The sequence below is a fragment of the Fistularia commersonii genome, chromosome 11 (genome assembly GCF_037954325.1).
Source record: "Fistularia commersonii isolate RoL2024-O1a breed Wild chromosome 11, RoL_Fcom_v1.0, whole genome shotgun sequence".
NCBI lineage: Eukaryota > Metazoa > Chordata > Actinopteri > Syngnathiformes > Fistulariidae > Fistularia > Fistularia commersonii.
The window spans coordinates 2,150,870-2,172,500 of NC_141294.1; the positions used below are offsets into that span (position 1 = coordinate 2,150,870).

A 21,631-nucleotide genomic window follows, 5' to 3' on the forward strand; every position below is an offset into this window, starting at 1 on the left:
TGCAGCAAATTATTTTATTTTATTATCTTTTTTTTTTTTTTTTTTTTTTATTATCTTGCTTCTTTTTGTTGCACAAACTGAAATGCGACGGACATATAAAGTTGACAATTCAGTAGATGACTCACCAACATGACCTGGGGTCAAGTTGCTTGTTTTATTGATTTGTTGTGTAATACACCACATTTGCTAAGAATCGGGATTCCGGTCTAGATTTGACATAAATACATCACCGAACTTTGATCATCTTTTGGTCGTCACAAACTTCTTTTATTTGTCTCGAATGCGATTGTTTTGCTGCAGTTCAAGCAAGATCTATATTTGCCTGGTTTTCATCTTGCAGGATCTGTACCACCAGTCCTATGACCTGGTGTGTGTCATGTTTGCCTCCATCCCAGACTTTAAAGAGTTTTATACAGAATCTGACGTCAACAAGGAAGGATTGGAGTGCCTCAGGCTCCTCAATGAAATCATTGCTGATTTTGATGAGGTACACAAATTCTCAATGCTACTTAAATTATAGATACAACGGGTGCCGCGTAGAAGTGGCTTTCTCTCGCGCTCAGATGTTTTTTAACTCAAGCTAATGAATGTCTAACCGGGGAAGTCGGCGGAGGAGTTCCCCTTTTCGAGCTTTTGCATGTAAATAGGAAAAAAATGAGCCTTGTAAGCCTATGCTGAGTCTAAACGTATATGCTTGATCAATCATTGTTTTTTTTATTTCTTTCTTTTTCAAAGAGATATTTCAGTTCATTTTCCTCTTGTTTGCACGTGCAGTTGCTCTCAAAACCTAAATTCAGCGGCGTGGAAAAGATCAAGACAATTGGGAGCACGTACATGGCTGCTACCGGGCTCAATGCCTCGACGGGGCCGGAGAACCCGTCACAGGTAGGCGCTATTTGTGCTCAAATGCATTCAAATTCTGCTCATTTTTTAGATTTTTTGATTTTAACCGCTGTTGATTTGTTTTTTTTTTACGTTTTTAATGTTTACTAGGAACATGACAGACAGTACATGCACATAGGAACCATGGTGGAGTTTGCGTTCGCTTTGGTGGGCAAGCTGGATGTAATCAACAAGCACTCCTTCAATGATTTCAAACTGCGAGTGGGTGAGTGATGCAGAAGCAACATTTGAGGAAAGCGAGTGGCGAATGTTGCATTTTTCACCGCAGTAACTTTAGTATGCATTCCTGGGACAGATATAAACGATAAGGGAATCTTCAACAAAAATGCTACTATCAAACTGAAATACCCTCATTTCCGGACTATAAGACGCTTCTTTTTTCACGCTTTGGGTGAAACAATGGCGCGACTAAATTAAGAATTTTTTGGGGGGGCCGACGAGCTTCTTGCAGCCAAAAAGATTTCGCCCCCTCACATCAGACCGATGAAATTACCTTGAAATTCTGAGGCCGTTCAATTCCGACACTGAAGAAAAACATCTTTGGTGGTTTTAGCGTGCAGGATAAAAATGAAGATAGCCAGCAGTGACTATTTCCTTGTTGGCTCCTGTATTTTTAATCCTTTAACCAGACATGTTAAGATAAGATAATCTTTATTGATCCCCTTAGGGGAAATTTCCATGTCACAGCAGCGTAACAGTTATGTGTCAATAAATATTAATATAAATAGAGAAGCGATTTGAAAATAGCAAAAAAAAATTAAAATCTACAAATAAAAAGATGGCAAAGAGAACAACAACAGCAACAACATTAAGGATAAGAGCGGACAACAGAATGGAACAAAAAAGACAGTAAGGGTGAAAATAGTCAACCAAAACTAAACAACGAAAAAAACAGAGTGACAATAGCAACAACACGAATAAAATAAGTAAACAAAAGTAGGCAAGATTCAAGTGGACTGAGACCAATAAGGATAAAGCGTTAGGTAAAAGCGTTAAATTTATTAAATTAAAAAAGTCTTTCTGTGTTAATAGCTCATGTTACAAATGTATAAGTTCGGCTTACATATGTACCTTTTTTGTTTCTTTTCAATTTTAATGGGTGCGGCTTATATTCAGGTGCGCCCTATAGTCTGAACATTTCGGTAGATTTTGTCTCATTTGTTGTAATTACATTCATTTCACTGCTCAGACAAATTTAGTGGGTTATGTGTTTTTTTTTTTTTTTTCCACACACTTTAAACCAGGGGTGGGAAAACTAAGGACTTTTAAAATTGACTTTTAGAATTTGACAGACGGGCCGGGTCACCACAAGGTACCATACATATTAAAAAAAATAATAAAAAGGAATTGTTTACAGTACATATAAGACTCGTCTAACATTTGCTTTCAAAGTAAAACCAGATTGGTTTTGAAGGCTCCGACGTTTGCTTGCATTTCATGCACAAACCACTTTTCCCTTGTAGCTTCACGTTCAGCTCATTCATACGTGTCAGTATGTTCACAGTAAAGGCTAAATCTCAGGAAAAGTAGCTCCAAAAATGAAATAATCTCCTGTTTGAGCTCCCGAATTCATAGATCCAATCATTCACATCAAGTTTGAATTCCGTACCGATCTTTGGCGGGCCGGATTAAAAAGACCAACGGGCCGGTTGTGGCCCGCGGGCCGTAGTTTGCCCACCCCTGCTGACAAACACTTAGAAACAACGATGCGGCGAGCTTCACGCCGCCAAAACATTTAACCTCGTCACATCGGACCAATGACATTACGCTTCATTCACACACCGGCAACACACGAAAAAATGCATATGATGCAGCTTTTCAGTTAAAAACGATAAACCTGGCTGTCAAAGGAAGAAATAAGAGCTGCTGCGCGCGATTTGTTGCAATTCTATTCATTTTACCGCTCAGACACCTTCATTAAGAACTGTGGTCTGCAGCCTCCCATTATGAATATTTTCCAAATTGAACATGTAACAGAGAAAAGCAAAGATAAAAATTTTAAAATACCTGATCGAAGCAACATAACCGCAGTAGGAGAACTGTAGAGGAAAGCTTGCAGGAAGGTCCCAGCTCTCTCCATGTGGTAAGAGCAAGAGTTCAATAGCTTCAACGTGTCTGAAGATCCCAGCATGGGACGCTCCATTAACTCAGCGGCGTTGCGTGTGTGACTGCGCATTCCTGCTGCTTCCAGACGGGCCTAAAATGCACCATCAGAGAGCAATGAGCTCCTTCCCACCGGGACTCCAGACTCCAGTTTGCCGACGCGCTCCTTATTCAACTTTACGGATTGTAATTTCCAGCAATCTAGAAATTGACAAAAGGTAGAGTGAAGTGGCGCCCAGCGTGTCATCTCTGTGTGAAAAGCTCGGCGGCCGGCCGGCCGGCCCGGCGGAGGTGCGCGGTGTCAAGGATGAAGAGTTCAGATGCTTTTAACTTCCGCTTCGTCTCCTGTTCCGATGACATCTTGTGAAAAGCTTTGTTTCGTCCGAGAGAGGCGGGTCTCGCCGAAAAAAAACCCTCTTGAGCTGCTCTCATGATGCCGTGTTACCAAAAACAGCCTCTAACTCCCTTTTACCGCTTTATCTTAAAAATACAGTTTCATGCATGATCAAAAAAAACAACTCTTGTGAATAGAAGGCGGAATATGCGACACACCTACTACCCATTAATGGAGATCAGAATTCTGCGGTGCTGGAACTGCTCGGACGGAGAGTATTATGAGATAAAACAAGCCCCCGATTAATGATCTCAAATTATCAATGATAAAAAAATCAATGTTATAAATGGGCTTGTTTTTAAATATCCTTTCATGTCATTTTAAATTGACATGGAATACAACCGTCGTCGCTTAACTGCAATTTCATCTTTAAGACGGGAAGTGCATTTTTTTTTTTTTTTTCAAAATCGCCCTTATTATTATTGCGATTTTGTTTTTTCTGATCGACGAACGGGTCTTTGTAAACACAGCGTTTTTTGTTTTTTTTTTGTGTTTTTTTTGGATGTAGAAAAGTCGAAATGCATTTAGAAAACAAACCCAACTTAAGGTGAACTGCAGATTTATAAACTCATCAACCCTTTAAACCAGAGCATAAGACATTGTCTCGCCTGCAGCGGGGAAATGTAGTGACTGCATAATTATGGTGCAGACGCTGTAGTTTCATTGCAATACTTGTGGGGTGTCATTGGTGTTGACAGGTATTAATCACGGTCCTGTGATTGCCGGAGTCATCGGAGCACAGAAACCTCAGTACGATATCTGGGGGAACACTGTGAATGTAGCCAGTAGGATGGACAGCACCGGCGTCCTGGGAAAAATACAGGTAATTTAAAGAGAATTCTGCCGCTCTTCTGCTTTACGTTTTCAATTTTCAAAGCCCGATAATGAAGAGGACGATCGAATTTCCCAATAAGTATCAATTATCTCTTTTATGAGACTCACTTGAGACGATTAAAAGCACAATTTCGAAACGTAGCATCTACTTTTGTTTGGAAAATGTTTACTTGATCGTGTGTCATTGATCGTAATGTGAGTTTTATTGGAAGCCGGAGCATTCTCACACTGGCTTCAAAAAGATACAGAGAAATGGGCAGAGTTAATATTATACTGCTCAAAAAACAACTGCGAACGCTAAAATAACACATCCTGGATCTGAATGAATGAGATAGTCTTATGAAATACTTTGTTCTTTACATTGTCGAACGTGCTGACAGCAAAATCGCACAAAAATGATCGACGGAAATCCAATGTATGAACCCATGGAGGTCTGGATTTTCGCTCTCAAAATGAAAGTGGAAAAACACACGACAGGCGGAGCCAACTTTTGATTTAATGTCCTTAAAACAAGTCAAAATTAAACCGTGTTGCTTCCTAAGTGGACAATTTAATTTCACAGAAATATGATTGACTTGGAGTTACCTTGTGTTAATAATGTGTTACCTTTATTTTTTTGAGTAGTACACAGGACTCTCTCAGAAAATAAGAATATTGTGATAAAGTTCTTTATCTCCTGTAATACAATTAAAAAAACAAAAATGTCTTACATTCTGGATTCATTACAATTCAATATTGCAAGCCTTTTATTATTTTAGTATCGCTGATTATTACTTACATCTTAAGAAAACTCAAAAATCCTATCTCAAAATATTAGAATATCAGGAAAAAGTAATTTTTGTTTCTTTTAATTGCATTACAGAAGATAAAGAACTTTATCACAATATTCTAATTTTCTGAGACAGTCCTGTATTTTCGATGGTGACAATACCTCAATGACAAAAGAATCCAAATATACAAACACAAGCCTTTGTTTGACAAACTGATGGTCTCATTATTTTAAGTATCTCCTTTTCTGCGTCAGTCAAACCTGAGCTGCTTGAAACGGACTGTTGTATCTTCAGCTTCACGTTTTTAAAATGTTGAAATAGATGCTTTGAAAATAAAAAAAAATCTTTTATGTACATTATTTCATCACACACATCATTTGACATCATGTTTCCCAGCCTGGCCTGCGCTCTGATAATATGCTTTTTCACCAGTGTGACAGTTTGGACTCATTTAGTCACATTTCACAGCTTGAACACGCTTGATAGACACGACTGGTAATGCAGGGCTTTCAAATGCATCCCAATATTGGCCGATGGTATTTCAAGATAAGGAAATGATAAGAAACTCCCCGGGAGGGTTGAATCGACGGCATATACCCGTATGCTACCTTGTAATAATTGTCGCTTATAAGATCCTCGGTCCTTCAGAGGACGCATGAAAATAAAAAGGTGTGCGCACAGAAAACTCGCACATGCTGTCCAGATAAAAAGGTCATTCCAACACAAAAGACAATCTAATTCTTTGCTTCAAACCGGTGCATCCACAGAGGGTTTGGTTGGGGAAGAAGCGGCATAAAAGAGTGAAATCTGAGAGAAGGAATGTGTAGGCTGGTATTTTTAAATGTGCGTTTGATTGGTCATTAAATAAGTTAAATAGAAAAACCTTTGGCTTATAAAGTAGCAAAGTGCTTCTATGGAAAAAAAAAAGAAAAAAAAAAGCTTTAAAAAGAACAATTTTGTTTTCATCAAAACAGGGGTGGTGATATACAAAATAATAAAACTCTTTGGGTCCAAATTTGGGTCCAAAAAAACAATTTTTTTTTCCAGAATTCAAAATGTTTTGTTGCTTGCAGAAATGTAATTTTGTTTTTACTGCAGTTGTTCATTGATTTAAAAAAAAAAATGCAACACATATTTTGTTTATACATAGGATGGAGACAAAAAAAAAATTATATAATGTATTAAATTCATTTTAAATTTCATTTTAAATTGTGTTTCTTTATTGTGGGGAAACAGGTCCGAAAGGCTCCGTCCCCTGAGCTAGATAGAAGTAATATTGGACATTCAGGTTAAATCCAACAATGGTCGTTTGCAGGACAGACAAAGGCTACTTATGAAAATCAGTAACGTGCGGTGGGATTCATGGCTGGTGAGGCACTGGGGTTTACTGTAGCTTGCTTTTGCTAATTCTGTTATTCTGTAGCCAAAAAGTAAGAAGGATCCCTGGGATCAGCGGCACCCCCTACCGTGAGGCACCGTTACTGCGTGCCTCACCAGATGTCTCCTCGCAGTCGTTTTATGATTACAAGAAACACGTTACAGTTGTTGCCGAAAAACATTATACACATCAGCTAAACTATGGAAATGTAGTTCAAATAGGGTTTTTTTTAATAGTGACATCCAGAGACGGCAATACAGTGCATAGCATGCTAGCACAGTTAGCATAATCATTGTACAATCCATAGTGGGCCCAGCTGGTTTCAGAGACACTGCACGTCTCTTCTTTTTTTTTCAGCAATTTGGAAAAAAAAAAAAAAAACTAAAATTGGTGATGTTAAGTGGAAAATAACTTTATAGTACAAATCACTGAATAAATATAACCATTTCATTTATTTTTTCATTTTACATTTTTTTCTTTCCACGATGACAGGTGAGGCCCGGCCTTCCCTGCCTCCCCTGCCTGGTGAAAATCTCTATATTCAGCTCTTGATCGACGTGTAATGAGAACCACAGATTGTGTTTGTCCCTGTAGGTGACAGAGGAGACGGGCCACGTCCTTTTTACCCTGGGCTACATGTGCTCATGCAGAGGCATCATCAACGTCAAGGGCAAAGGCGAGCTCAAGACCTACTTTGTGCATACGGAGATGACCCGCTCATTGTCCCAAGGGAACATTATGCCATGAGACTGGCCAAGAATGAACGCCGGTTTCGCACGGGCACAGTGAGTAGACGGAAGATCCTTTCTGCGTCGTGGCGACGGACACGAACCGAGGTTCGGAAGGACTCGGATCGATAAAGATCCGCCAAGAGAAAAATGGAGTCATTGCATTGTGAGTAATCGGTGTCACGGCTGAACTGTACCTTTTTCTCACCTCTCTAAGTGTAGCATGTACAGCAAGTAGGCAATAATCCCCCGAAATTTGAATTGTAATTTGAATGTTCGACCGCAACTTCAGTCGGCAAATGAAGATAGATTCTGTTTTAAGTTCACCATTTTGGATTCAATCTAATGTACAATAAGATGTTGGTTGCCAAGGCGGCTGCTAACAGTTGGAATATCAGAACAATCTGAAGGTTATCCAGAAAGACTGCAATTTAAGAGTTAATAGTGGTAGCTGAATAAATGGCTACGGTAATGGTTGGGGATGGTTTGTTTGTTTTTTTTCAGGTCACAGAAGGAAAAAAAAGTTTTAAAAGTAAAACCTTGACAGCTAACTTAATGAGAATACTGCACGTTTGAAAGAAGCTGCTCCTGTTAGAAAACCCCAGGTGTGTGTACATAACTTCACCAACCTCGTTTGGAAAAATATGAAATCGTGGATGTATTATACGGCCCGTCGAGGCTCATGGAAAGACGAATAATGGCTAAAAAGGGAGAATATTTATGAATATATTATGATATTCATGCCGGAGCCATGTTTCTTGAATATTTTCATCACACTCAAATCATCTTGTCTTTGTTTACATCCCTGTTTACTGAAAACCATTAAAAAAAAAAATAAAAAAAAATCCTCATAAAATCCACGTATCAATGCCTTTTCATAACGGCTGTCGTTCAGTTTGGAAAAGCCTTCGAGGATCCCGTCTGAGCTGTGTAGATTTAAAAGCCTGTTTAGTAGATATCAGTCGGGATAAAGATTATTTTAGCGTGATGACTTTAATTTTAGAAAATTGTGCCTGATCTGTGTACAGGGTAGGTTTAGCGTGCAAATATTTCATTGGTTTTGTAAGAAAAGAGAATAATGCCAAAAAAGTGTTTTGATGTTTTGATGATGCCATTGGTTTTTTTTGTAAAAAATGTCATTAAAATTTCTATGTATTTCCGTCCTGGTGAAGTGCTTTTTTGCCAGCGATGTTTCTTGGAAATAACAAGCGGAAATATATTTAGAATGCCTCGGTTTCCTGCATTCAGTGACCGCTTGACGAAGAGTCAAGTATTCTGGAGGAGTGACGTTCACAGCAAAAGCTGCACTGAAGCTAATGGCTATTACTAACAGGCCTTTTTGTTGATGTCTGGCGGGATTTTTTCTCCCTGCAAAGAAAAACCAAACTAATAAAACTGGAATATGAATTATTTATCCTGGCAAACATGCTTTTTTTTTTTTTTTTTTTAGCGTAAAATGATAAAAACAAGAACACGTGTGAATTAACTAAATACAGTATAACCTTGTTTTTAGCGGGGGTTACGTTCCAAAAAGAACCCATGAGGCAAAATCCTTGAAGTAGAAACCTTTATTTTTTTTTTTTTACAATTATTATACAATCAAATACTCTATTATACATTGAAAAGAAAGAACAAACCATTTTACAGGCTCAATCATTTGTTTCACAAATAAAAGTACTGTACTTTAGAAACGTTTTTTTCAACAAATAACTTCTGTACTGTACTGTCAAATAATAGTTTTAATCATCAATGTGAACAGAAGGCTTCAAATTGCAGAGATTAGCTCCGCCCACCGCGACCCGAGTAATTGGATTAAACGGGAGAAAATTAAAAATGATTATGAAAAAAATTGCGGACAGTTGCAACCCTTTTTGCATCCTTATTAAAACTTATCGCTGCTGTCGTTCTTATGTTTTTTCTTCCTTCTTTATGGAACGAAGGGAAGATTCATTAATTCCGTAATGCCGACCTACAGCCGCATAGCTTTTACCTTCCCTTAGCATGTCCAGAAGTTTAACTTTATCTGCCATAGATAGCATCTTCCGCTGCCTTTTGGGCCCTTTTGTCGCTCCAGAGCGTTTGTCAACATTATGGGTTTTAGAAAAACTCAAAATTGCAAGAGAATTTGCACGCACGTGATGTAAATCTGGCGAGCTGTTTTACGTACGTGTGCATATTAAACTGCAACGTTATTGACGCACAGGTAGAGAAGAAGCGGAGTGACTTTTTAGCCAATCGGAATGCAGAACACAATGCACGATGCAAATCCGTGAAGAAGCGAAACCGTGAAAAGTAAACGGCGTTATAGCGAGGGATCACCGTAGTCAGGGGTCTCGAATCGAAAGATTGACAATCGTTCTGAAAAAAAATGAACAATGATTATAAATATTCTATAAAAATAGAGAATGTATCTGTTGTTCGAATGGAAAAGCTGTCATCAAGTATGCCGTATGTTTTTTATCACGGTGAGATCTCACCAAAGCGATCCGCTTAAATAACACATCGCGCTGATACTATTCCAATATCTATTCCAATATCTATTCCAATATGCCGTGTCGATGAGAGAAGGACGGTCGGAGGACAAGCGGCGTATCTTGATTCATGCGGACGGGTTTGGGTCCTGTTTGAACCCGCGCCCTCCAAACAGAGGGAACAGCTTGTCCTGAAGACGATAGCGGTCGCAGAGCGGCAGATTGTCGCCAGCCGCTCTCGGCAGAGCGAATGAAACGCCTCGCCCTCCTCTTGTCCTTGGCAGAGGCTCCAACGTACTGGATGGTAACGGGGGGGAAGATGAAGACGATAATGGCGATGTAGGAGAGGATCTTCTACTTAGCTACGACCGAAAGAAAATCTTTGATTGAGGTTCTTTTTTTTTTTTCTTTCTTTTTCGATTATACTCCCGCTGAGATCCCAGCGAAGGTCCGGCGTGTGATTATTTCCGGGAAGTTCAACGACTCCTCCGTGCACCGGGGAGTAATTTTATATTATAGGTCTGAGACGGGAAGAACTCGGAATCCGTCTCTGCCGTGCAGCTGTACATTCTCTCCATGTATGGTTTCCGTCATAAAACACCTCATACTTTAATCTACTCCTGTGCTTAAGCTATTTTAGTTTAGTTTAAAAAGTTTATTAGGACTGTGTAAAATTACATGAAGCACAGAGGCAGAGATTTTTGTACCAGATTGTAGCTCATAGCTAATTTCCATCTGTAATCCTGGGAAGATAATACAAATATAAAACTGTACAAATAGACAATATATATAAAACACGCAAAAAGATTATAAAATAACTATACAATATATAAACAGCTAATAAAATAAGTGTTTTGAAAGTGATATTGTAGTGATATTATTGGTTTGGTCATCCGCCTGGTTTTGTTAGCGTGACCAGAATCCAATTTTTATCGGCCGGTGCAAAGGTTTTTAAAAATCAGTCATGTTCTTTAGATTGTCTGGAAGCCCGTTCTATTCTTTGATGGCTTTATAGGAAAAGGCAAATTTAGAAAAGGCAGACTTTCTACGACAACGTAGAAAACTGAAGCGTCCGTATGAGAGATTTTTTTTTTTCCCATCAGCGAACAACGCAAGAGCATCACCGTCACATCATTATAGCAGCAAGTTTAAATTTAAAAACGGAGCTCAACGTCCTTCTTGCAAACATCTCTCTGGAGGTGGAAGGCTGCCTGCTGCTGCTGCACGGTCTAATATCGATCTGCGCAGCCACCGGAGACAAGAGGGGAAAAAAATATAATCTGCTCCTCAGCACTCACTGAACCGATTTGATTTGATGGGAACGGTCATCAAAATACATCTTAGTTTTAAGATAAATATCCGTCCATTCTTTGCAAAAGTATGTTCAAAAGGTGAGCGTGTAGCTCCTGCTTGTTTCCCCGTTTGTGTGACTCGGTTGTAAAGTAATCCCTTTATATATTTTTTTATCTTGCTTTCAAGGCGGCGTTCAACGCCAGCTCCAAAAAGCCGGGGCAGGGTAAATAGCATACGAATGACAAAATAAATTGATTTGGAGGTTCTTGCCAGCCATTGTTCAATTGCAGCACAAAGTCAATACATTCATTATACAAACTGCTCAAGGATGCCGTACGACACTTTTTCCAACTCCGACTTCTTGGTATGGAACCTGACCAAAACATTTTATGTTAATCCTTCTCTTTTTATTGTCTTTAATTTTATTTCTGCTTATCCACAGCAGTCCAAAGATTCTGTTTTCCATATACTGTATTTTACGCACCTGAATATAAGCTGCACCGGTTAAAAATAACTAAATAAGGAAATGTGTGCATATAACATGAGATTTACACGTACAGGACTGTCTCAGAAAATTAGAATATTGTGATTAAGTTCTTTATCTTCTGTAATGCAATTAAAAAAAAAAACAAAAAACAACTTTTTCATGATATTCTAATATTTTGAGATGGGATTTTTGAGTTTTCTGAAGATGCGAGCCATAATCAGCAATATTAAAATATTTAAAGGCTTGCAATATTTCAGTGGATTTCTAATGAATCCAGAATGTATGATGTTTTTGTTTTTGTAATTGCATTACAGAAGATAAAGAACTTTATCACAATATTCTAATTTTCTGAGACAGTCCTGTATAGATCACCAGGGTGTCAAATGTACGGCCCGCGGGCCAATAGCGGGTCGCCAAGGGGTCCAATCCGGTCCTTGGAATAAATCTACAATTTGAAAAAAAAACAACATAAAAATCATGAACTACTTTTTTGAAATAAAATGCAGCTCCTATAATGTCTGCTTGGGATGCACTGTTTTAATCGGTGTTCGCAAATCGGCACAACACTGTGACTCAGAGCTTACAGCAGATGGCAGCAATGCAGCTTCCGGGTCTGTAAATAGCATTTTTACTTAATGTTAGAAATGTACCTGCTTTTCCGTTGGTCCCGACACCCTCACCAGCAAGATGTTGTTGCCAACAAAGAGAAAAAAAGACGTAGCGTGCAGGGTTTTTCAAGAAAAATTGACCACTTCTTATTTGTTCCGTGAGGTTAATAAGAAACCTGCATGCTCGGTGTGGATGCAGCAAGTTTGGGCGCCGCCATGAGACTCGCCGTGGCGAAAAATACAACAATATGCACGGAGAACTGAGACATAGTGTTGTTGAAATTGCATTTACTTTTCTTCATGAATCTCAGTTTGTTTGTCATGTATTTTTTGAAGGAGTCAAAATGATCCAAATGAGTTTGACATCCCTGACATGTAGACATATTTAAACTTCCTTTTTTTTTTTTTTACTTTTAATTAAATACATACCGGTAACATACACAAATGCGTACTGGAAATGTTTTTTTTTTTTTCTTTTTCCAGACAATGCCTGTAACACGGCTGATGAAATGATGAATAACAAAAGAAAAAATCCATCCATTTATTTTCTATCCCCACTTCGTCCTACTCCAGCTGATCGCCATCTTGGTCGTCCTCCTGCGCACTAAAACCGTTGGAGTCGTCTTCTTCGGCGTCAAAATTAAACAGCCTCAGAATTTCAGCGTAATTCCATCGGCCCGATGTGATGAGGCTACGAAGCTCGTTAGCCCCTCAAAAAATCCGTGAACTTATTATCTGGAAATTACGGTATGTGTTTTCGTAAAGTAGGTCATTGTTTGAACATGTGCACAGAATTCGACAAAGTTGCAGGTGTTCACTTTTAACTGGCTTCGACAGGCTGGGACGAGCTCGGGAATCGAACCAGGTGAGCAGTGCCACTCCATCTTCTCCTTCTACTTGGGGCTTTTCCCTTCAGGGGTCACCACAGGGAGTCAACCTTCTCCATTTCACCCTATCTTCTGGATCCTCCTCTCTCACACCAACTCACTTTATATCCTCTCTCTCTACGTCCATCCGTCTTCTCTTTGGTCTTCCTCTAGACCTCTAATTCCAGCATCCGTCTACCAATGCATTCCCTATCCCTCTTCTGTCCATGACCCAACCATCTCAGACCTTCTCTCCAAAACATCTAACAGGAGCTTTCCTTCTGATGGACTCATTCCTGATCCTATCCATCCTGGTCACTCCCAAAGAGAACCTCAACATCTTCATCTCTGCGACCTCCAGCTCTCCCTCCTGTCTTTTGGTTACATTATTGCTGGTCTCACCACTGTCTTGTCCACCTTTCCTTTCATTCTGGCTGATGTTCTTCCATCTCTTTGTACCCCTGACACTTTTCTCCACCCATTCCAACCTGCTTGAACTCGTCTCTCCACCTCTTTTCCACTCTCTTCGCTGCTCTGGACTGTTGACCCCAAGTACCCGAAATCCTCCAACTTCTTGATCTCCACTCCTGGTAGCCTCACTGTTCCACCTGAGTTCCTCTTATTCACACACAAATATTCCGTCTTGCTGCGACGGACCTTCATTCCTCTCCTTTCCAGAGCATACCTCCACCTCTCTAGATGTTCCTAAACCTGTTCTCTGCTCTCACTACAGATCACAGTGTCATCTGCAAACATGACGATCCATCGCCACAGCAAACAAGAACCCCAAACAAGTATTCAAATAACTTGTACTGATATAAATCTGGGTGATCTTGTCACTTCTTTCACCAGGACGGTATCTTGTGAATCTGCCAAACTGGAGTTATGAGATCAGGAGAGCTCAGCCTGGACAGAATGCCGGGGTTCCTCCGGGTTTTCGATATGTACCTCCGATATGTACCTTCATTTTAACCATGTGCACAGAGACTTGTCCCAAATCCCTGAAACATTAGAAAATGATAACAGTCTGGAGATGGTATTGTAGATATTTCTGCACACCTTTACATACAGACCCTTTCTTGACGTCTCCTTTTTTCAGCCATTATTCCTCACCTTTCCATGAAAGGAACTTTGAAATGCATGGTGTCAATAATGCATGTCGGCGAAAGTCTGCACTTACATGGTACTTTTCTGTTCCACGACGATGCAATATTTAATGAATTAGAGTCAAAGTTACAACAAAGTAAACCTTGTAATGTGCTCTGTGTTAGTGGACAAAGAAAAACATTTTAAATGATCACATAAATAACCTAAATTTGGGCACTTCAAAGAAAACCTACGATTAGATAAACGCCGTTTGGCTCTGAAAAGCAAACAAAATGATAGAAAAAATAACTTTTATTGAAAGTCTCATTTGATATCACATTAATGAATACAGGCAAATTAAAATGATAAGTTCATTTATTGCTTTTGTATTCTACTGTTCTATGATTATTTCAATTACTCCGGGTGACAAATCAACAAATTTTTGCACAAACATGATGTGGAATTCTCGATTGACGGAGTTTGTTGGACTCCATGCCTCTTTTTTGTAAACACAGAGTCATGGTGATGAAATTTCCCGAAATTTCCCGGCAAATCTTTACGTCCAGATCATGGTACGTTCACTAAAACACGCCTGAATCTTACCGTCATTCAAAAGCAGAAACAGAAGGCGTAAAAAAACGGCACATTTGGGCGGACGGGTTGAAAGCTGACCTCCTCTCGGGTTCAAATTCAAAAGGAAAACGTGAGCTCCCGTTCCTCTGGTGTTCTGAAAGCAGGAAGTCTTGTTATTTTCCGCGCTCTGGTTAGATCACAGGGAACGATCACAACGGCTTAAGGCGAGCCGGCCGTCTCCAGAAACAGCCAGTAAAGCTGCGCTCCTCCTGATAGGGGCTCGGACGGCAGCCGGTTGTCTTGCCGAGAAGATCCCCTGGGGCTGCAGAGCCGCTCCTTCATGCTCTGCACTCCACCTGATCCACGAGGTGAGATCCATAAGTCGACCTGCAAGGTAGAAGCACTATACCACCTAAATGAGAGAGCTGCAAAAACGACAAAAAAAAAAAAAAAAAAGAATAAATAAATTAATTTAAAAAAATCGATTTTGATAACAGGACTGTGATGGAGAAATACCGACACTGCAAGGTGATGAAGTTCACTCTATCGATGGAATTATTTACATAATGCTCTGCCGGCGGAATAGAAGCAGAAAGTAAGTGCGGCGTAGAAATAAATGAAAGAGGTGGATTGCAACCCTACGGTCATTTTTCTTCATTTTAAACAACAGCAAAAAAAAAGAAAACACCCATTGGACAAAACTGGACATATTTGAATTGAGGAGCGGGAAAAGGTTTTCTCAAAACAGAGCTCTTTACGGATCAACGGCGACATTCCTCCTTTATTATTTAACTTTTTTACCGTGTTAGCAAAACTGCTCTATTTGAGAGGAAGCGTGCAAATCCAAAATATCCTGGGAAGTAATAGCCATTTTATTAAACCAAGTGTGTGCAAGAATATGACTGCATGCATGTGTGAACCTGCACTGTTGCATGTGTGAATTTGGGCGACGGCCACCCTTCCTCCCCCCCAACCCACCCTCTGCGTGCCATCTGGTGTGGCCGTCGGCGATGGTGAGGAGGTCGGCAAGCCTGCAAGCCTGCAAGCCTGCAGCTGCGCAGAGCCTTCTCACGGCTGTTTGAAGGCCCTGCAGGTTGAAGATGTTTGTCAAAGATGGGATGCTGGAACCGGATGGTCGGCTCCGGCAGCAGGGGTGCGATCCAGATTTCATCCACGACTATCACCCGTGTGATACATGTGGATCCTGATGCATAATCTGATTTTTTTTTTTTTTTTTTGGAAATCAGGCATTAATATGGAAATTAGGACGATAAAATTGAAGCGAAGCAATACAAGTTTGGTTGAATATTTATGAATCCCTGCCTGTAAACCTCGCGGCTGCAAAGAATTATTTTGCGTAATGTGTTGAAATCTCCTTTAGACGCTTTAGCAGGTATTTCAAGACGTATTTTTCAGAGCGTTTTTGTGCGAAATAGTAAAACAAAGTGAGACGTTTACTTTAAAGAAAAGAGTCACCTTCATTTTTCGACAGCACTATTGGTTCACAGCGCAGCCAAGTGACTTTCTTTGACTCTCTCAATCCACATCTGCTACTTACCGACAGTAAAACTCGACAGATACAAGGAAATATACCGTTCAAAAAAACGAAGGAAACATTTATACAACACAATGTAACTCCAAGTCATCTGTGGAATCAAAGTGTCCACTCAGGAAGCGACACACATTCATTTTGACTTGTTTTAAGCACGTTACATCAACGTTGAATCAGCCCGGAGTGTGTTTTTACACTTTCATTTGGGGTGTGACTCCAAATCCAGACCTCCGTGGGTTCATACATTTAATTTCTATTGTGTCATTTTGTTGTCAACACATTTATATATATGTAAAAAAAAACAAAGTATTTAATAGGATTATTTCCTAGGATGAGTTATTTTAGTATTCCCTCTATTTTAGACCTGCTGTTTCGGCTTCACTCACAGGCTCTTCCTCATAAACGACGCAACTATTTGTATTTATCTCCTGATATCGGAAGCTTTTCATTTACTGAAAAAGATCAAACGTCTGCTTTGGCTTGAGGTTCTTTCTTTTGCTGCAGAAACTTTCTGAATCCTCTAATGAATGCATATTCTGTGCATTGCATCATTTGTGAGAAAATGATGCAATGTGTCCTGCATGGATCCTAAAGTGTCGATCAGCTGGAAATATAAATGGCCGCTAGAAAATGACGGAAAAAAAAAACTGTTTCTATTTATATTCATATTTCATTTATTTATTTATTAATTTTATCTTTTTTTTTTTTTTTTTTTTCTGACATAACTGTGACAAAGGAATTTTCCCTATGGGGATCAATTACGTCATCTTATCTTATCTTATCTTATCTTATCTTATCTTATCTTATATTATATAAACATGGAAGGGCTGACGCAGACATTATCTACAATTCATTTTCTATGCGATTCTTCCAAACTACATATATATATAGATATATATATATATATATCTATATATATTTTTTTTTTATATTTTGACCTGAAATTTAGTCCTTGTTTGATGCTTGTCTTATACACTGCTGAGAATAAACACCATTGACATGATTCAGGCTCAAACAGAGCGCAGGATGTGAGGTTTCTATAGTTACTATCATTTGTAAGGAAGGGAAAAGCACAGAAATTATGGATTCAACGGCGATTTGTTTGAAAAAGAATTTAACGGTAAATGTGTCTGTTGCTAAAATTTTGTTACATCTGATGATTGATTAATTTTCCCTGTCGCTCTGAAAAAAAAACCCAGCAAGAACATGGGTGGAACCAATCATGGAAGACACATTTTTATTACAAACTATCCTTTTTATTGGATAAAACCAAACAAAAAAAAAGATCCAGGCGCTATAAGACACCATCATTCTCTCTCCTACCCTTCTTTCCAACCATCCCACGAGTCTTTTTTTATTTTTTCTTACAGTCCTAACCACTTTGCACACACCATGTTGTAAGTAAAGGAACACCATTCATACCCCAAGCACGCACACACACACACACACACACACACACACACACTTATGCACAGTAACTTCAGAAGATACACAGTATGGGCTGTTTCTCCGGCATGTCGTCAGCCTCCTCGGAGCTCGAACCAGCAGTGAGCTATCTTTAGCCTGAATCAGTGTGCTATCAAACACCACTTTAGTCAGATTAGTATATTACTGGATGCCAGTCTTTGGATGGAGACCAAACCCATCAGCAGGTTTTACAGCTACACAAACCTGTGATTCAAAAAAAAGGAAGACAGTCAGACGGAAAGTTGTTATATCTTTAAAAAAAAAAAAAAAAAAAAAAAAATCTGGTTTTATATTCTCTCGGGTCTCAAAAGAAACATCGTGTTTCGGTCAAACTCTCACCAGTCGCTTCATCTCGCAATAAAAAAAAAAAAATCCCCAAAGGAGAGAAATAGATTCAAGTGTAAAGTATGACCTTAATGCCCCGATGGAGATGCGAATCAACACAAGCTGGCAGGAAGTGTCTGGCGGAAGGGTTACGAGTGCAACTCTCTACAACCGTGTTTGAAAGAAACGTTTTCCTGCAGCCTCGCCGTCACGCCGGAATCTTCCCATTTTCAGTTTTACGCCCGATTCTTTGTACTTCTCGCTACAAAAACTACCGAGGCCACCGTTTTGCCCGGGGTAATCCAGACGGCCGCGTGTCTCCTCCGATACACGCATTGCTACCGCCGGCTTGTTTTCGCCATTCGGCGAAGGGGATTTATCGACTTGATCCGGCAATACCGGCCCCCGCTGTGTGCGCCGACGTCCGGCCGGCAAAAACGAGCGGTCGGTAAAGCAGAGAAAGCATTCATTAGCTCCCTCCGACAAACACATCAGTTGTGTTCGGCGAGGGACGACGTAAAGTTGTTAGAGGGATTCTTGGCGCCCGGGTTTGCCGGTGTGTCCACGTGGGCCGGTTGCAACCACGGCTACGGCACGACGTCCAACCGCTTTGGACGCTAAACCGGGATCAGCAGGATCTGACTTTACCAAGTAGGACAACTATTTGTGTCGCGGGTGCACTTAAACCTGGTTTTGCCGATTTTCAAGTTCACTTTATGCGTGCATCCTCAAAATATCACTTTATGTCAGGGGTGTCAAACTCATTTTGGTCCGGGAGCCTAATTTGATGTCAAGGGGCCCGGACCGGTAAAATAATAATAATATTGATAATAATATATTGGATTTGTACAGCGCTTTTCACGGTACTCAAAGACGCTTCATATCCTAGCGGAATTACCTAGAAGTAACTCAAAGTTTCCTCAGTTTTAGTGTAAAGGAGAACAGACGGGTGACAAAAATCTTCATATGTAATGAACTGTTCCTTTAAAAAATACATGACGACCAACCTGAGATTCATGAAGTGCAGTTTCAACAACATTATGCTTCACTTCTGTCTTCTCAGCTCTCCGTGCATTTTGTTGTATTTGTTGTTGAAACCGAAACTTTTTGCATCCACAAATTAAGAAATGTTACTTTTTGTCTACTTTTCTCTTTTTTGACAACGACATCTTGCAGATGAAGGTGTCGGGGCCGCAGGTCAATTTCTGACGATAAATAAATAAAACTGCTATTTCCAGACCCGGAAGCTGCATTTCCGCCATGTTAATAACACTGACTAAAACAGTGCGGACAATATAGGAAAATTCATTTTTATTTAAAAAAAAGTAGTTCATGATTTTTATGTATTTTTTTCAAATTGTAGATTTATTCCACCGGCCGGATCACACCCCTTGGCGGGCCGCTATTGGCCCGCGGGCCGGACGTTGGATGACCCTGGTTTATATTGGACGTTGTGAAGTATTTACTCTGCAGAGTTGACTTGAGCAGTAAAGCGTCTCTCATTCACAACATTTACATTTTCCTGCACCTCAAAACAGGCAGGAGGCAGAAAATGCAAAGAAACCGTGCATGTGTTTGTTTGTTTGTTTGTTTATTTGTTTGTGGAAATCTTGGAGTGGGATTTTTTTTTTTTTTTTTTTTTTTTTTTAACGTGACAGCGAGAGGAACCATCTGTTAACGCAGTTTGATTAATGAGGCTCCGGGACCACAATGTTCACGGCGAATCCAATTTGCAAACAGATTCTTTTCTTTGATCGGTAGCGTCAGCTAGGAAAAGAGCCACTTGAGAGTCCGAGGTAGAATGCAATGCAATTGCTTTTATTGGATTTATTTTGCAAGCACTTTGACTGCGACTTAATCACAACAGTGCAAACTTCACTGCTCCAAATCACACAAAAATGATCGATGGAAATCAAATGTATGAACCCGTGGAGGTCTGGATTCGGAGTCACTGTCCAAAGTCCTTAAAACGAGTCAAAATGAATCCGTGTTGCTTCCTAAGTGGACAGAAGTGTGATTGACTTGAGTTACATTGTGATGTTTAAATGTTCTCTTTAATTTCTTTAAGCAGTATATTTTGTGCCAACTCATTTGCACAAATAATTACGGAAAGAGCTTTTAAATATTTGCGATTTTCTCTCACCAAACGGCCGATTCAGAGCAGTTTTAGGTTTCGGGGTCGGTCTAGAATGAGATTATCTCTCAAAAATCTAATATGGAAAGAGAGAGAGTCAGAAGTCCCAGATATTGCAGCCTTTGTCCAATTGCTGTGGTCATTTCTTTCTTTGGGGAACTTTAGTTTCATTGTTGTCAGTCTGCATCGCTGTTAAACGTTCAGATATGAGAGCAAACGCACAGAGGGTCACATGGAGTTGTATTTTGTTATTTTGGGAAAGTCAGAAATGTTGCACATCCCTGTAAAAGCAGGTAGAGAAAGCAAGCGGGATAGTAAATGTGTGTATACAGCGTGTGCACGTCTGGATATTGTGTCAGTGCATATGTGTGTGTGTGTGTGTGTGTGTGTGTGTGTGTGTGTGTGTGTGTGTGTGTGTGCTCCAAGGCCATGTTTGTCATTCTCTATTTGAGAGGCAGTGCAGGCGAATAAGCTTGCAGAGCCTGGCAGCCCTGAACATCCATCATAATGAAACTAGCTTTAATGAAACTGGCTCAGGAACTGCCCCCAGCACACACACACACACACACACACACACACACACACACGCGCGCAGACATACTGGATTGGCAAACAGGCACGGTTATACATTGCACATCATCTGAAATAAAATGAACATGATGGTATTTTATCTAAAATCAGCGGTTCTTATCGCGGCCCAGAGGTGACAGTTTGTGCCGCAACATATACAATCTGACAATCATTTTTAAACCTGTTCTTCTATTATTGGTGGAAATGGGATACAAAAGTAGCCAGTCTGCCCCAATCCATCCCAGAATGACTCACCTACATAAATGTGAGGCTGTTAAATCCAATATAGGAGCATTTGAGCCTGTAACAGCCAGAGTCCGATCCAAAAGCGAATTTTTTCTTCGCCATCCGTCACACATCTCTGATGATATACTATATTTTTTTCCATGATTCCATCCACGTAACGCTCAACCGAAGCCGGCTGGGTTGAGCTTGTCGGGCATCTTTTTCTCTCTTCCAGCTCTTCCATGAAGATATGGATTCCACGGCACGTAGAGCTGACATTTCCACGACGTCCTGGGTGGTATTTGGTGAGTGGAAGAAAGATAAACACATCAGCAAAACCTCCTTTCCTCGAATAAAAGGAATGAAAGAGGTGAAATTAAAAGAAAACATTGTCTGTGCCATCAGCTTCGAATGTTGACCTTTGGAGACCTGATGCTTCGGAGCTGCAGAAAGGCTCTTACCGCCAACTTCCAGAACATGAGGTAAACAGCGGGAATAAATAGAAACAAAAAAAAAAAAAAAGGAATCCAGTTTTTATGATGTATTGAGAAAAAGGCACGTTCGCTCTTTTTTTGTTGTTAAATCAATTTTATTACATTCGACAGACAAGCTGTCGGTACGCCTTTTAATTTCGCGTGACAAATTTGCAATTTTATCTTATGTGCGTAAAAGGCAATATGTTGAATGGCGCATGAATGTATAATGAAAACTTGGGAATAGTGCAAATATCACAGGGGGAAATTATTTTAATTATTTTAATCAGTGAATTGAAAAGTCCCGAGGGGAGCTCGAATAATAACGTACAGAAACGACAACCTTATTTTGATCTCGTTTGATATGCGTGTAAAATGTTCAAAAATCTGAT

General features: G+C 39.9%; 1 protein-coding gene across 4 annotated transcripts in view; it reads left to right on the forward strand.

The window, feature by feature from the left end:
• The window catches only part of adcy2a (adenylate cyclase 2a), a 66,107-nt gene extending 54,597 nt beyond the window's left edge, over nucleotides 1–11,510 (forward strand). For 2 of the 4 annotated variants that reach the window (XM_086156037.1, XM_086156038.1), the window contains 5 exons: nucleotides 341–487; nucleotides 775–885; nucleotides 994–1,108; nucleotides 4,099–4,223; nucleotides 6,977–11,510. In XM_086156037.1, coding sequence (XP_086012163.1) covers nucleotides 341–487; nucleotides 775–885; nucleotides 994–1,108; nucleotides 4,099–4,223; nucleotides 6,977–7,129 — 651 coding nt within the window. In that variant the 3' untranslated portion in view covers nucleotides 7,130–11,510. Of the gene's footprint in view, nucleotides 1–340; nucleotides 488–774; nucleotides 886–993; nucleotides 2,247–4,098; nucleotides 4,224–6,976 lie in introns of those variants that run through there. The other 2 variants (XR_015106868.1, XM_086156039.1) reach the window with 2 other exon arrangements.
• The last annotated feature ends 10,121 nt before the right edge of the window (nucleotides 11,511–21,631 follow it).